We start from the raw sequence: 14,942 nt of genomic DNA, 5'->3' as shown, positions 1-14,942 counted from the left end.
TTCAATTGTTCCAAAATTTATCAATTAGATAGATCCCAAGAAAGGTCAATATATGGTTGTTCATGAAAAACATTTTCCTAAATAGGATATGCCACAGTTATCGAGAAACCAGCCAGCCAATCGGGTAATAGCCTTTTCCAGGAAAGCAGTCGGGGATATCAAATTTCATTAAGTTATGTGATGCAAACTATTATACCTTGGGATAGCAGACATGGCTCTTTTCTCAAATTTCACAATCTATATCTTTAATCGCTCCTCCTTCCTGCGTTTTTTTTTTTTTTTTTGTAATTTGAGGAAACTGTAAATCCCACTAGATATGGTCACAATCGTTCCTGTTAATACAGCGCTGTTTTATTTATTGGCAGTTTGAGAAGGTGGTTTTTTGAGTTACTACTCATCCTTGAGTAAAGTCGTATTTCATGACATATTTACATAGCTTTATAGGTAAACAATCTATGTTTCATATTAAAATATCTAGCCAGCCAGCCATGTTATTGTCTCCTCCCATCTTATTAAATGATTAACATTTTAGCCTCTCACGATTCGTTAAAGTTACCTACTGCGCAAAGATTTGAAAAAGAGACCCAACCTTTAGTGAATTGATGAATATGCATGAATCTCTTAATAGCTCGACAACATATGGCAATTTATAAAACCATGACATAGTACATCAGAACATGTACCGAACATTTTGAATCAGACTCTGCTCAAATCTGAGAACAACTGAAAAACATGGCTGTTAAAGAAAATAGCATATGTTTCCAACACCTTCTTATTTTCATGGCATGTTTTGGTACATCTTTAGCAGCAGGCAGTGAGTATTCTTTATTTATATATTTTGTCCGTTCCTTATCATGCATTTTGACAACTGAAATAAAGTAAACATGCATACAGTCAGTAGCTTGAAACCTTATTCATTTACGATACATAGAATAAGAACCAGCAAGACTCCGATGAAACTGTAGCATAATCCACTTTTATTTTCAAATAATACAGTTTGTTCTGTCAGCAGTGATGTGACGTTGTGTATATGGTGTAATTGGGTGATTGCTATACTCTGTTTTTTAATCGGAATTGATTGTAATCGGAAATTTGGCACAAGTATATTAAGGTATGACAAGAGTACGTTTGTAGACGGAAACCTATATATCAATTTATGTAATAAATAATATTTTTTTTACACATGCTCTCTAGTGGATAAGCAGTTTGCTAACAGTTTTATTTTATTTTAATAAATAATAACGAATAAAAAACGCACTTTATGTTTATTAAAGAAGGAAGAAATCAAAGCAGCTCAGATATTTGACTGCATTGGTTATTAATAAATATTTTTTTTTTTAACACAGGCTCTCTAGTGGATAAGCAGTTTGCTAACAGTTTTAATTTATTGTAATAAATAATAACGAATATAAAACGCACTTTATGTTTATTAAAGAAGCTTAGATATTTGACTGCATTGGTTATATGTACAATAAAAATAAACCACGTAACAGATCTGGAACATCTTTAAATTGAAGAAATTAGTTAGAAACAGATGTAACTACACTTTCTACAATTTGAATTCAACATTCTGAAAAAAAAAAAAATTATGCTAAAAGCAAATCTGATCCTCTGCAGATGGTAATCCCCCCTTCCCCTCCCACCCCAATCCTCCCGAAACGCGGACATGCTCCCGTGACAAACTTGTAATCATTAGTAAAGTCCCATATGACTTTTGTTTTGTTATTTCGCTTTTAGGATTGTGTGAATTTGCGGAGAAGTTTCCTGGTGTAGGAGGAAGTTGTTACAAAGGTTCAACAAATGGTAAGACTTTCATTTTCTATAGTTTAACTAGATCTTGTCCTAAGTGGTTACAACATAATATACATTTTCCCGTTCATTTTCCCGCTATAGTTAAGGTTAGAGTACTAACAAGAAAACTTTATCAAAGCTTACGGAATTTTGCTGATATGAATTCGATCATCTGTTTTCTCATATTTTTCTTTTGGGGAACCTTTTATAGAACCAAAAACTTGAATCTTCGGTTGAAAAGATATATTCGAGATGTAGGGTACATACATTATAGAACCAAGGATAATAAACGTTACATACATACCAATACGATATATATATATATATATATATACAACATTTTCCAACTCATTACGATTTCCATGTATATATATATATATATATATATACGTCTAATCAACAATTTCATTCGAAATAATGGATCCATACCATTTGTAACAATACAACAATAAAATTAATTTTTATATATGGTAGCAACTTGTAATAACATGTGTTCATTATAATTTACATTGCTTGAAATAAAAATAAAAACATTTATAAGCAAACCCTTACAGTGTTAAGTCTCACCATTTGAAAAAGTATCGCTAATATACCATTATCTTACCACTTTTAAAGACACATTTTTCCGATAGTAAGGCGAGGAAGGGGTGCTGGTATGTAACCCTGTGTTTAAAAAGGAACGTGCATATTTCTTAGGCCTATACCGCTTTTGAACTTTGAACTATGTAAGCCTAAGCTTCACCTCGCCTCCCCACTATTAAAACACACTTTTGAGATGGGAAGGAGGAACAAGAGTGTGGGTTGGGGGTGGGGCCAGGAGGGGGTATGTAAGCAAGGTAACATAAGGACATGCCACCATAGGCGTACGAGGCGGGGGGCAGGGGGGGCAGACTGCCCCCCCCCCAAATTTCCAGAGGACAAGAAATTCGGGCAAAAGGCTTGAAAAATTCGGGCAGCCTAAGAGGAGAAAAAAAATATATATATATATATATATATCTATTTTTTTTTCTCCTCTTAGGCTGCCCGAATTTTTCAGGACTTTTGCCTGAATTTCTTGTCCTCTGGAAATATATATATATATATATGCAGTAGCTTGCCCGAATCGTTTTCAAATTTTTGCCCGACAATTCCATGATATTCTTTATTTAGCATCATGATGCCCGAATATCTCCGTGTAACACCACCGTAAACGCAGTTCATCTGGGCTACCACGCTTTTTGCACGATCAATTTTTTTTTCTAACTAGTCAATGGTATACCTGGACCAAGGGCGGCGGAACCGGGGGGGGGGGCACAGGAGGCAGGTTAAAACTGTGCCTTTTTTCTACATCAAAATTGAGGTGCCTCAAGTTAGCAAGAGGCCAGGGAACCAGAATGAACACTCGGGAAGGGCCGTTTCCGGCCATCTGAGGGGTTTGTAAAACCAAAAATTTTCTAGTACGCTCCGCGCCAACCGATGGTGGCGCTCCGCTCAGATAGTCGTGCATACAACTTTGCAAATCCTGGCTTAGCCCGTGACTTTTAATGAATTTCTGTGGGTCAAACTCAAAGCTATTTCGAATGGAAAAAAATTGTTAAGATATTAACAAGAAAAAAACCTCTAATTCGGAAGATTCCTACATTAGCAACTAGCATGATTTCACCACATTTTGTCTCAAAAGAAAACTTGTTCCTTGTTTCCCAATTTGCGCATTTGATATTGCAGTGCTAGTATGCATATTTCTCTTTTGGGGGGGGGGGGGCGTTGATGGAGTGATGTATATGCACAAATAAGATAATACAATAAGAGTTATAAAGGGTACTAAATATAAGGCTGCATCAGTCCAATCGAATTTCTGCAAAGTGCCCTTTGATGTCGGTGCCCCCCCCCCCAGATTAAAAGTGCTTCCGCCCTTGACCTGGACATCCCCAACATGAGTGTATATAAGAAACATTTTCTTTTTCATGGATGGTGGGGGGGGGAGTGCCTACAAGCCTAGAAGTACACGTTTATCGTATTCTTTGTTATATTTTATACTTTTTTGTGAGACAAATTGCAGTTTCACCCGACACAGCGACATTATCCCGCCTACGTGTCGTTGAACAATGTATGTTTTTTTTCTGGAGGTAGCTGAGTACTGTGTTAAAATAATAAATAAGGTAACTAAATAGGAGCTTAAAAAATATACTGTCCCATTTTTCCCCTTCAAAGTGATTTTACCATTTTTTCTTCTTCTAATTTACCAAATTTTTGGTGAAGTGTAAATTTCTAAAACGTGAGATTATAAAATAAAGAATGTTTAGATGCAACTTGCAAGGCCTCAGAAGTGCCGTTTCCGGCAATCTGAGAGGCATTGTGTGCCAAAAATTTTCTTGTACGCTACGCGCCAACTGATGGTGGCGCTCCGCTTAGATAGTGTCACGGGAACTTTCGGGCACAAAAAGTTCTGCCCCCCCAAACTGAAATGGTCCCGTACGCCTATGCATGCCACATTTCGTGGAGTACGTCAACTTGGGAGCGATAAAATATGCAATTCAAATATATTGACTGCATGAATATATAATATAGGTTTATTTACATAATACTTTAGTTATCGTACCTGCGTTCCTGTTATAAGTGCCAGCACGTCCATATTATGATGAAACAGTTTATGTAAAATATTACCTGTGGTAAATTCTTTACTATCCTTTATTCGGTTAAGTCGTTGATAATTACACTCCTAATGGATAATATTACAGGAAATAGTGATAAAGTAATACAAATTTAAAATAATGCAGCAAAAACAGCAATACCGCATTCTTCATTGAGTGTTTTCGTGTTTATTATTATTTTAATGGGCTAACAACAGTGATAAAATACCGCGTACCTGCTTTATACCGTAAATGTTCTGTCGCAAATATTAAGATACGTCTATTTATTTATAAAAGAATTAATTGGTGATGGTTAAACTCATACCTCCACACCTTCCAGTTTTAACCGGTGGGGAGGAAGAAGGATTCAGCTAACCCCCCCCCCCCCCTTCCTTCCCCCTTTACCCTATGATCAACACCGCTGTTAATACTGAAAGCATATTCCGCCGATATTGATGACGAAATCTGACCCATGATTTAAGTTTATTTTCATATTTTGAGCAAGATTCATAAAGTAATATTCATTTTCATTTTAAAGAAGAAAGTCATGCATGGTTTCATGCTCAAGGGTTGGCTTTAAGGAGCTTAACTCTAATGACACATATGATATTCAGAATATACCAAGTTATGTTCTGATAAATTGATCTTTGTGAAGTAAAATCTTTGGTGATAACTATCCAGACTAATAGTCTACTTCAGAAACAAGAGAATATATGTCACAGACAGATTGAATGAGGATCATTAGTTCTTGTTCTATTATTATAGAACAAAGTTAATGCGTTCACGAAAATCATGTAATACAAAGTTACATGTGCGCTGCACTAACGTACATGATTAGGTCATGCAAAGAAAACGTTTGTATGAGTGCTAACATTGCATGTAGTCATATAGAATGGTACGTATTTTGTGGTGATGAGTAAATATGTTGTCTAGACTAATGACATATATTTCTCACATTTGAACAAAAACTCATTCTGACATATTCTTGGCATTCATACACTCGACCGAGAAAGGTTTAGTTTATATACCATCCAATTATCGTATTGCAGCATACGAGGTGTACAATCATTCCATCGACGTTTGCATATTTCTTTCTTCTTCTGTTTTCTACATATTTGACTTTCCATCGTAATCAGCTGATGAATCTGGTGATTTACGACCCACCCTCCCTGCACCGGGACCTGCAGAAAGTAGGTCTACCGTCAAGGAAGAATCAACCAACACACCAACGGAAGAGGTCGGACACACAAATGATGAAGGTAATGATGTACCGGTCACAGGACAAGAAGTCGATACTATAAGTGAACCCACCGTCCACACCGAGACAACCCCTGTGGCCATCACCAGCTCAACACAAAGCACTGTCGACATGACATCAACCACCAGCGACCCTAGTACAACTCTACCTGCAGGAGTGCAAACTACACAGACGAGCATTAATCAGAGTTGTTCCGTTTCTATGGAGAATATTACTATTTTGGTGAGATATTACTTTACATTTATTACTACAACCTGTTCTAAACTTGCAGACCTACAATCAGCTTTGCAGCTTTTTTTACTCAAACTTGGAGACATTTATATCGTAAATAAGCCTATTTTTTCCCCTTAATTTCCTTTGTATGTTTATGGATAAGACTGAGTCCCCAGTTATTTTACTAGGTATATAGTAATCATAAGCTTCATTGTATCTCTGAAAGCATCTGAGTGAGCTATTGACATAGATTGACTATATATCGACCTGGTGTGATGCGATAACACTGTGTGACAGTGATACATCTGTAGTTAAGTATTGCAAAATAATACACTGTGTATATATTATCTACCGATACTCTCCAAATAGAGGTGTGGCACAACTCAATGGTATAGTGTTATTGGCATCTACCGGATACGCCTCATTGGTGTGTGGAGTTTGTGGATCAATTCGTTTGTACTTTTCGTTGTTAAAATAGCAAAAGTTTCCACGAATAAGACGTGTAAACACACGACTTTTGTCCACAGTATGAAACTTAAATAAGCAAAACGTTGACACTCTTTAGGTTAACAACGATTAGCAAATTGATAACGCTCATGACAAGGGAAGTATATACATAATTGTACGTTATATGTTTTAATTACCAAAATTTGCCCAGAAAAGAACTTTGAAGACAATTGTTACTCTGGTTCCTACGGCAGCTTGAAAGTTCCATCAAAATAACACTTTCTAAATCTAACAACTTGGCTTTTTTTTCTGAAAATGATTGATTGATTTGATCCATCCGTCCATCCGTCCATCCGTCCATCCGTCCATCCGTCCATCCGTCCATCCGTCCATCCGTCCATCCGTCCATCCGTCCATCCGTCCATCCGTCCATCCGTCCATCCGTCCATCCGTCCATCCGTCCATCCGTCCATCCATCCATCCATCCATCCATCCATCCATCCATCCATCCATCCATCCATCCATCCATCCATCCATCCATCCATCCATCCATCCATCCATCCATCCATCCATCCATCCATCCATCCATCCATCCATCCATCCATCCATCCATCCATCCATCCATCCATCCATCCATCCATCCATCCATCCATCCATCCATCCATCCATCCATCCATCCATCCATCCATCCATCCATCCATCCATCCATCCATCCATCCATCCATCCATCCATCCATCCATCCATCCATCCATCCATTCACACGTTCATTCATCCATTCATCCGATCATTCATCCATCCATCCATCCATCTTCATTTATTCATCCATTCATTCATTCATCCATCCATTTTCTGAGCAATATCACATTATACGGGTCAAGATATTCTTATCTTGACGGCACTTTTAAGCTTCCATAGGTCCTTCAAGGTATGGGGAACCTGCATGGTTACTTGATGCTCGTAAACATTATACTGTTTTTATATATGTCGTTAGAAAGACTACCACTAAGATTTGCTGTCTCTATTTGCTTACTATACCGTCTTTCTTAATTATCAATAAACTTATTTATTATAATTTCACGATAGCCATTGAATCCACAATATTCAACGATGTTCCTTCAACCTTTGGAATAGAAATGCGGCATCCGGCTGTCTTGGCGCCTGTTATGTAATAGAGAACTCAGTGTTAAACTGATTGATACTGACACCGATGTCCAGGCTGCTTTTACGTAGACGTTATATTCTCTTTCAATTCCTAAGATAAAATACAGTCATATGATGGTTTAAGCTTTTTATTTACCACAATCACTTTTATATTTGCATAACATTACTGACTTCATATATGTGAGTGGTCCATGCATGGCATATAATTAAATGATTTTGACAACTGTCAATTGCTGTTTCGTAATGTCAACATTTGTATTTTCTTTCCCTTCAGGATCATGGTTCCTTTGAAGTCAATGAAAATTGTACAAAGAAGTTTACGTGTACCAATGGTTATACAAGCGTGAATGAAGAGTACACTTGCAGCTATGGCGCAGAATGTGACAAGCGCAACGGTGTACGCAAATGCTACTGTGAAAGAGGTTACCAAGGTAACGGGGAGACATGTATGCAGATGACCAACTGCCTGGATTACTTCGATGCTAACTTCACTGACAATGGTATATATACCATCAAACCAACTAACTGGACTGGGTCGCCCTTTGATGTCTTCTGTAATATGACTGACGGAGGAGGATGGACGGTGAGTCTAATATGACATCCTATAGTATATACGTTGGGTTGTATATGTAATATGACTGATGGAGGAGGATTGGACGGTGAGTCTAGTGAGACATCCTACAGTAAAGACGATATATTGTATTTGTATAATATGACTGACGGGGGAGGATGGACGGTAAGTCTAGTATTACATCCTACAGTATAGACGATATATTGTATATGTATAATATGACTGACGTAGGAGGGTGGACGGTAAGTCTAGTATGACATCCTATAGTATAGACGATGTATTGTATTTGTATAATATGACTGACGTAGGAGGATGGACGGTAAGTCTAGTATGACATCCTATAGTATAGACGATGTATTGTATATGTATAATATGACTGACGGAGGAGGATGGACGGTAAGTCTAGTATGACATCCTATAGTATAGACGATGTATTGTCTATGTATAATATGACTGACGGAGGAGGATGGACGGTAAGTCTAGTATGACATCCTATTGTGTAGACGATATACTGTATATGTATAATATGACTGACGGAGGAGGATGGACGGTAAGTCTAGTATGACATCATATTTATGTTAAAGACGATATTTAGTACACTTTTGGACGGAAATGATGCATGGTTAGTCTATGATGTATCCCTAATCGATTTACGATATATAAAATGTATACGATGTATTACTAAACACTTAATACATACACGCTAAAGTCCTATATGATACCCGGGACTTCATAGTCTCTTTGAAGTGCTCCACGACAGGATCCCTGGAATAACATAATTTATTTAACTGGGAATCATATTTAACCCCTTTCGCAAATAGTGAATAAATTGAAATTGAGGGCGTCAACATTACTGCAGACTAAGGCTTCTATTGCAATCACAGAGAGGTTTGTTAGATTACGAAAGTACGAAGTGCGCATGCGCCTGTACAGTGATTGAATGAACTCCTTCATGGGTATTGATCTGTGTATGTTAATATTGGAATGTAGAATGGGGCTATACAAATGGAAGCATTACATTTATTTTACTTAAAAATTGATCTGGCGATATAGAAAAAAAGCTCAAACGTATCATCATTTATTGAATTTTCAGTGGCTTCATGTCTAGCAGTAAGCCATTGCATTGCTATTAAGAGTCATATTTTCATCACAGATTATCCGTTATGAACTATAATAATTTAAATCTTTCAATAATATGTTTTCAGTCAGCTTCAAATTGGTATTTGCTTTATTCTTGCTTGATCAAACATACAGGTGTTCCAACGTCGTGTTAATGGTTCCGTTGATTTCTATCGTAACTGGACGAGCTATAAAGAAGGCTTTGGTTGGCTGGATCATGAGTTTTGGTTGGGAAATGACAAGTTGTATTACCTCACCAATCAAGGTAAATATCAAATCCGGATTGATCTAGTGAACGTGCATGGAGTTCCATACTACGCGAAGTATGACTTGTTCCGGATCAACAATGAAAGTGACTTTTACAGACTGTCTGAACTGGGAGATTTCAGTGGAACAGCAATAGGTTCGTTTAAAATAGATTATATTTTAACGCCATACCAACGACCCACGATAGCATCGTTCTGGTCTTTTGATGACAAACGTTTCTTGCTTTGGTTAGCTTAGACCGCCTTATCCTAAGTGTTATTTCATTTGCTTTGCTTTACATGTTGATTACATGGTTTCCTTAATATTAATAATCGGCAATTTATTCCATCTGCATATGCATTACACGTATCCCAAACTCTACGGAAGCTTAGAAGGGACAAAAATCGTCAACAATCTGAAAATTACTGTTCTGCTCACAGCCTTATTATTTCTCGTTAAAATTTACAAAATCTCAAAATTTGCTAACATTTTGACGAAACTTCGACGTCGTATGTTTTCCATTTAACTGTATTTTTTTAAATTTGTGACGTTTTTGTCATGATGGTTAAAAATATCTCGGCAGCCGTCAACCCATCCTTCTGTAAACCCCCCCCCCCTCCTCACCACTCCCTTCCCCCACCCCCACCTTTTATAAAAATAAATGAAAAAAGGGAAATGAAATCTTGAGAACTAACGACGGACGATAATAATTTTGTCTTTCAAGGTTTTGCCTTTCCTAGACTTTCATTACTTATTCGTCGAATGCGTTAATTAATGATAATTGATATCATATGATATCGCTGTAAGAATTGGAAACAGTTGACATTGGTTTTCTCTGATATTACTCCGGTGTGATCAAGCACTTAGTGTATACATAATTACAAAATTATTCGTGTGATGTGATAACATGGTAAGTTATTTTGATATCATGAAATTATTCCAAATACGGTTTTCTCATAGATCACTCTGATCAATCTTAGTATACGCGTAGTGCATATATTGTAACAAAGTTATTGAATAAATGTCAGTACAATAATTTACATATAAAGACAGAGATTTTCTTGTTTAATCCACAGATCCAAATGGAGGCTTTTATTCTGGTAGTGCTTTGAGTTATGATGTAAACAATCGATTCAATACATTCGACAGCAACAGTGGTGCATGTACAAGGAATCAGTATGGTGCCTGGTGGTACTATGGATGCAGCATTTCGAACCTCAATGGTGAATATAATGGAACTGGCTACATAGGGATAAAATGGGCTAACCTGCCTGGAGGCGAGTATAACATCACGTACACTGAGATGAAGATAAGACCTCTCTAGATATACATCTATCAGGGTTTTATGAAGTTTTTATGTCTTCTTCTTTTGATAAAGACTAATATAACGAACACATCACACACCTGGAAATCACCGTAGAAGTCTTATTAAATTCTACTTCCTTCCTAAAACAACCTTTAAATTGTCATATATATATATATATATATATATATATATATATATATATATATATATATATATATATATATATATATATATATATATATATATATCAGTGACTACAGTTTAATGTCCATTGCATCATTCTCAAGTTTTAGTATTTTGTTTTAGCGTTACGATAATATTATTGCGTTATAGTACTAAGTGTAATTAGTGTTCTTTCAAACGCTCCAGTTTCTCCATTAACAGTGCCCATCAACTGCGGAGTTGGCGAATATATCATTTAAAACGAATAATAAACACCACAAAGAAGTTTGCTAAAAGTGTTTTGGACTCGCGCGTTGTTTTGTCAGCAATAAATGGGCCTGTATACTCAGCTTGTTAGATTAGTGAATAGTTATTAAGTTTATTCTCCGTAGTTTTAAATTCCACATAGTTATTATTATCATTTTAACGATTTATCAACACATTAAACGTAATAAGTGTCAACTTTATTTCGTCAAATTTTTAACCGTTTCGAAATACAAATTATATTCCGAATCCTTGTATGTACTGTATAGACTGGATAGATGGATACTCGTTAGTACTTTGAATGTTTTATGTGTAAGTAAAATATTTATCATGAATATATTAAAAACAAATATGAATATATTAAAAACAGATCATGTGAGTTTCTACGTCAAATCCCTTCTCTGTTGCTTTCTGGGTTTCATCGAACGAAAAACGAGGTGTCTTCTTCCCAGTTGAAAGTATTCCATAAACGTAATCTCTTCATAGCAATTTGTCTTGTTAATACATAATTTATTACTAATGTAGGTCTACGTATTGATATTGTGTACAGAAGGGGAAAAGGGAATAGGGGGGGGGCGGAGAGGTAAGTGTCCCCCACACACTTGGAACCCTTCAGTAACGATACGAAGTGATGCTTCTCAGAAGGAGTTCCTCATTACCCATTCATACTAAAAGAATAGATTTCTTTCGAGATTTCTCGAGATTAACTTTGATTCAGTGATGGTCATTTTTAGTCAATGTTCCGTGCGTCGTGTGGAACTTGATTGTTGTAATTAATAAAAACACTAGGACGAATCATGCTATTAAACCTAGTCACCTTTGATAAACAATCAATTTTCGAAGGATAGAGTGACCAACTGCTCCCTTCAAGGGCGTAGGAACCGGGGGGCTGGGGGGCGCCAGCCCCCCAGTGAAAAATGTGGAGGGGGCGGAAGCATCATTCCGCCCCCCCCCCCCGGTTCGCAAGTCAGAAAACCCCTTTTTCATTTCCAAATGAGAAAAAAAATCTCATTTGGAGCACCAAATTGCATCTAAGGCCAGGTGAAAATACAAAATTAAGTTTACAAAATGGAGTGGGTGTTGAAGTGTGCTATATTGCACCAAATTGCATCTGAGGCCACCTGGAAATGCAAAAAATTCCAAAGGGGAGGGGGACACCCCCTCCCCTTAGACCCGTCCCCCAGGCTGGCCATCAGTCTTCAGCCCCCCACTCAAAAGTACCTTCCTATGCCACTGGCTCCCTTGAAGAACACAAAAACTCTTTTCCAACCCTCACTCCCCCCCCCCCCCCCACACGCCATCCATCGTCTCAAAGCACTTGCAAAGAGCTCACATCCTGGTCTTCACTAGTAAATTTACCCTATTTATGTTTTAAGTATATATGTCTTTATGGTGAATGTTATTTATTAAATTGGTGTAATGAACATGTGTTAAGTTAAGCTGTATTAGTAAAATGAAATTGTGTTAGTTGTATTGAAGAATGAAATCTCTATGGTATTGCAATAAAGATCAAATACCTTTCTTCTTCTACAGTCTTTTGTGCAATATATGGAGTCTAAAATATTTAATGTCCTTTTGGTAATTTTTTAGACCTTTTCACATCCAAATGTCTTTTGTTAAGAAGCAGGATATAATCTAACCTCATATTATATATATATATATATATATATATATATATATATATATATATATATATATATATATATATATATATATATATATATATATATATATATATACATATATATATATATATATATATATCTATATATATATATATATATATATATATATATATATATATATAGATATATAGATATATATATATATATATATATTTCATTTCATTTCATTTTATTTGTTTCTTCACAACATTATTTACATATTTATATAACATATATACACGAAAATAGCATTGGTACAGAAAATTTACAATCATATAAATATAAGGAAAAAAATCGAATGAATAATATTGTGAAAGGAAGTGTTGTACAAAACCTCTGGAGAGCTTAACAGGGTACAACACTCCCCGATACAAATAATGTTATATAATTAATATATAGACATATAAGCCCCACCCACAAATACAACGTCCCCTCCCCTGCCGTCCCAACCAATTTTTCTTCCCACCCAACCCTCCGCATGCTAACCATCACTCCTCTCCCTTATCCCACACTCTACACCCCTTCCCCACCATCCTTACCCACACCCCACCTTAATACAATTCTGATGCATTTAGTATTTACTGAGAAAGTACTTCTTAAGATGTTTCTTTAAGTTAGACTGGGTAAGAAAAGTTCTATCGTTTAAATACAAAGATTTCCAAATATTAACTAATCGATTTCTTAAGCTCTTTTGGGCATTGTTAGTATAGCAAGGAAAAGCGTGAAAGTGATTGCGTTTTCGGGTATTGTATTTGTGAATCTGACTGTTTTGTGTAAAAAAGGTTTTAAATTTATTGGGCAAGTTACTGTTACTACATCTAAAAATAAACGAGACAATACTTAGGTTAATGAGGTCTGGTAATTTGAATAAATTAAGCGATGCAAAGAGGGGACTAGTGTGGTCATATGGACCAGACCCAGCTACGTGTCGGATAGCTTTCTTTTGTAACAATATCAATTTATTTAGATTAGAATTACTTGTGCCTGACCAAATAGCCAAACAATAAGAAAGATGTGGTAAAAATAAACTCAAGTAGATAGACGTAAAATATTTCTAGGCAAGAAGTGTTTGAGCTTAGATAAGATTCCAGCACACTTTGCAAGAGATGAAGAGATAGCATTCATGTGATCCCATCAGGATAATTTGGAGTCTATGAGACTCCCAAAAAACGTATTTTATCAGTACTAATGATAGGTTTATTGTTTAGGCAAATGCGAAAATTGAAATCGTCTTTAGGTTGACCAAAAATCATGTAATTCGTCTTGTCAATATTTAAGGATAATTTATTTGCATTGAACCAATGATTAAATTTATTAAGTTCCTCGCATATATTATCTTGTAACCATCAGCAAATCAAACAAGGGAAGAATTAGTAGAAACCTTACTAATATCATTCATATACAAAATAATAATAAAGGGCCAAGGATGACCTTGTGGTACTCCACACTTAATACCTAAATGTGTTGAGCTTACACCGTTAAAATTACTAAATTGTTTCCTGTCAAAGATGTAACTACGGAACCATGACAAACGTGTTCCCCTTATTCCATAATGATGCAGCTTAGAGATGAGGATGTCATGATGAATAGTGTCAAAGGCTTTTGACAAGTCCAAAAAGATACCAATTGTTGTGAGTTTTTTTCCAAGGCATCATATATTTTATCAACCGCATCAGCTATATCTATATATATATATATATAGATATAGGGCCTATATATATATATATATATATATATATATATATATATACATATATACGCGCACACACACACGAACACACACACGCACATCATGAAAACAAAATAAAACAGAATGTTTAATTAATTCTAATTTTACGTCAAAATATCTCCTGAGCATATCACTAATAAAATATTCGTACAATTATTTATGATGACATTTTTTAAACTGTTTTGAAGATTATACTGTAACATTGCAGGGGTCTCAGGTTTTTACAGGACAGACGATTGATGTAGAAAGGCCGCATCAGAAAAGACGACAGATAGACAGGGTTCTCTGCAGTTGCAATTTACATATTTTTTTTCGCCGCTTCAACAACAAAACGAATCTAACTGCATAGGTCTATTCTACAAACTAACTAAACATTAGATACGGTAGCCACGTGTCCTAGT

At 36.0% G+C, this 14,942-nt stretch overlaps 1 protein-coding gene across 1 annotated transcript; it reads left to right on the top strand.

The window, feature by feature from the left end:
* Positions 1–653: 653 nt before the first annotated feature.
* LOC139974172 (tenascin-R-like) lies at positions 654–10,880 on the top strand. The gene is made up of 6 exons (XM_071981137.1): positions 654–814; positions 1,738–1,803; positions 5,537–5,880; positions 7,755–8,063; positions 9,306–9,573; positions 10,493–10,880. The coding sequence occupies exons 1-6, from the start codon at positions 733–735 to the stop codon at positions 10,738–10,740; spliced, it is 1,317 nt and encodes a 438-aa protein (XP_071837238.1). The 5' UTR covers positions 654–732; the 3' UTR covers positions 10,741–10,880.
* Positions 10,881–14,942: the final 4,062 nt, after the last annotated feature.

Source organism: Apostichopus japonicus, chromosome 9 (genome assembly GCF_037975245.1).
Source record: "Apostichopus japonicus isolate 1M-3 chromosome 9, ASM3797524v1, whole genome shotgun sequence".
Classification (NCBI taxonomy): Eukaryota; Metazoa; Echinodermata; class Holothuroidea; order Aspidochirotida; family Stichopodidae; genus Apostichopus; species Apostichopus japonicus.
The sequence above is the reverse complement of the archived record's forward strand: the minus strand, read 5'-3'. Positions and strand labels throughout refer to the sequence as shown.

Excerpts from the sequence above, each read along its gene's own strand:
- LOC139974172 (XM_071981137.1), top strand. The coding sequence starts at position 733 with ATGGCTGTTAAAGAAAATAGCATATGTTTCCAACACCTTCTTATTTTC. Across the intron at positions 5,881-7,754 it reads TGGAGAATATTACTATTTTG|GATCATGGTTCCTTTGAAGT; the intron begins GTGAGATATTAC and ends CTTTCCCTTCAG. Across the intron at positions 9,574-10,492 it reads TTTCAGTGGAACAGCAATAG|ATCCAAATGGAGGCTTTTAT; the intron begins GTTCGTTTAAAA and ends TTTAATCCACAG.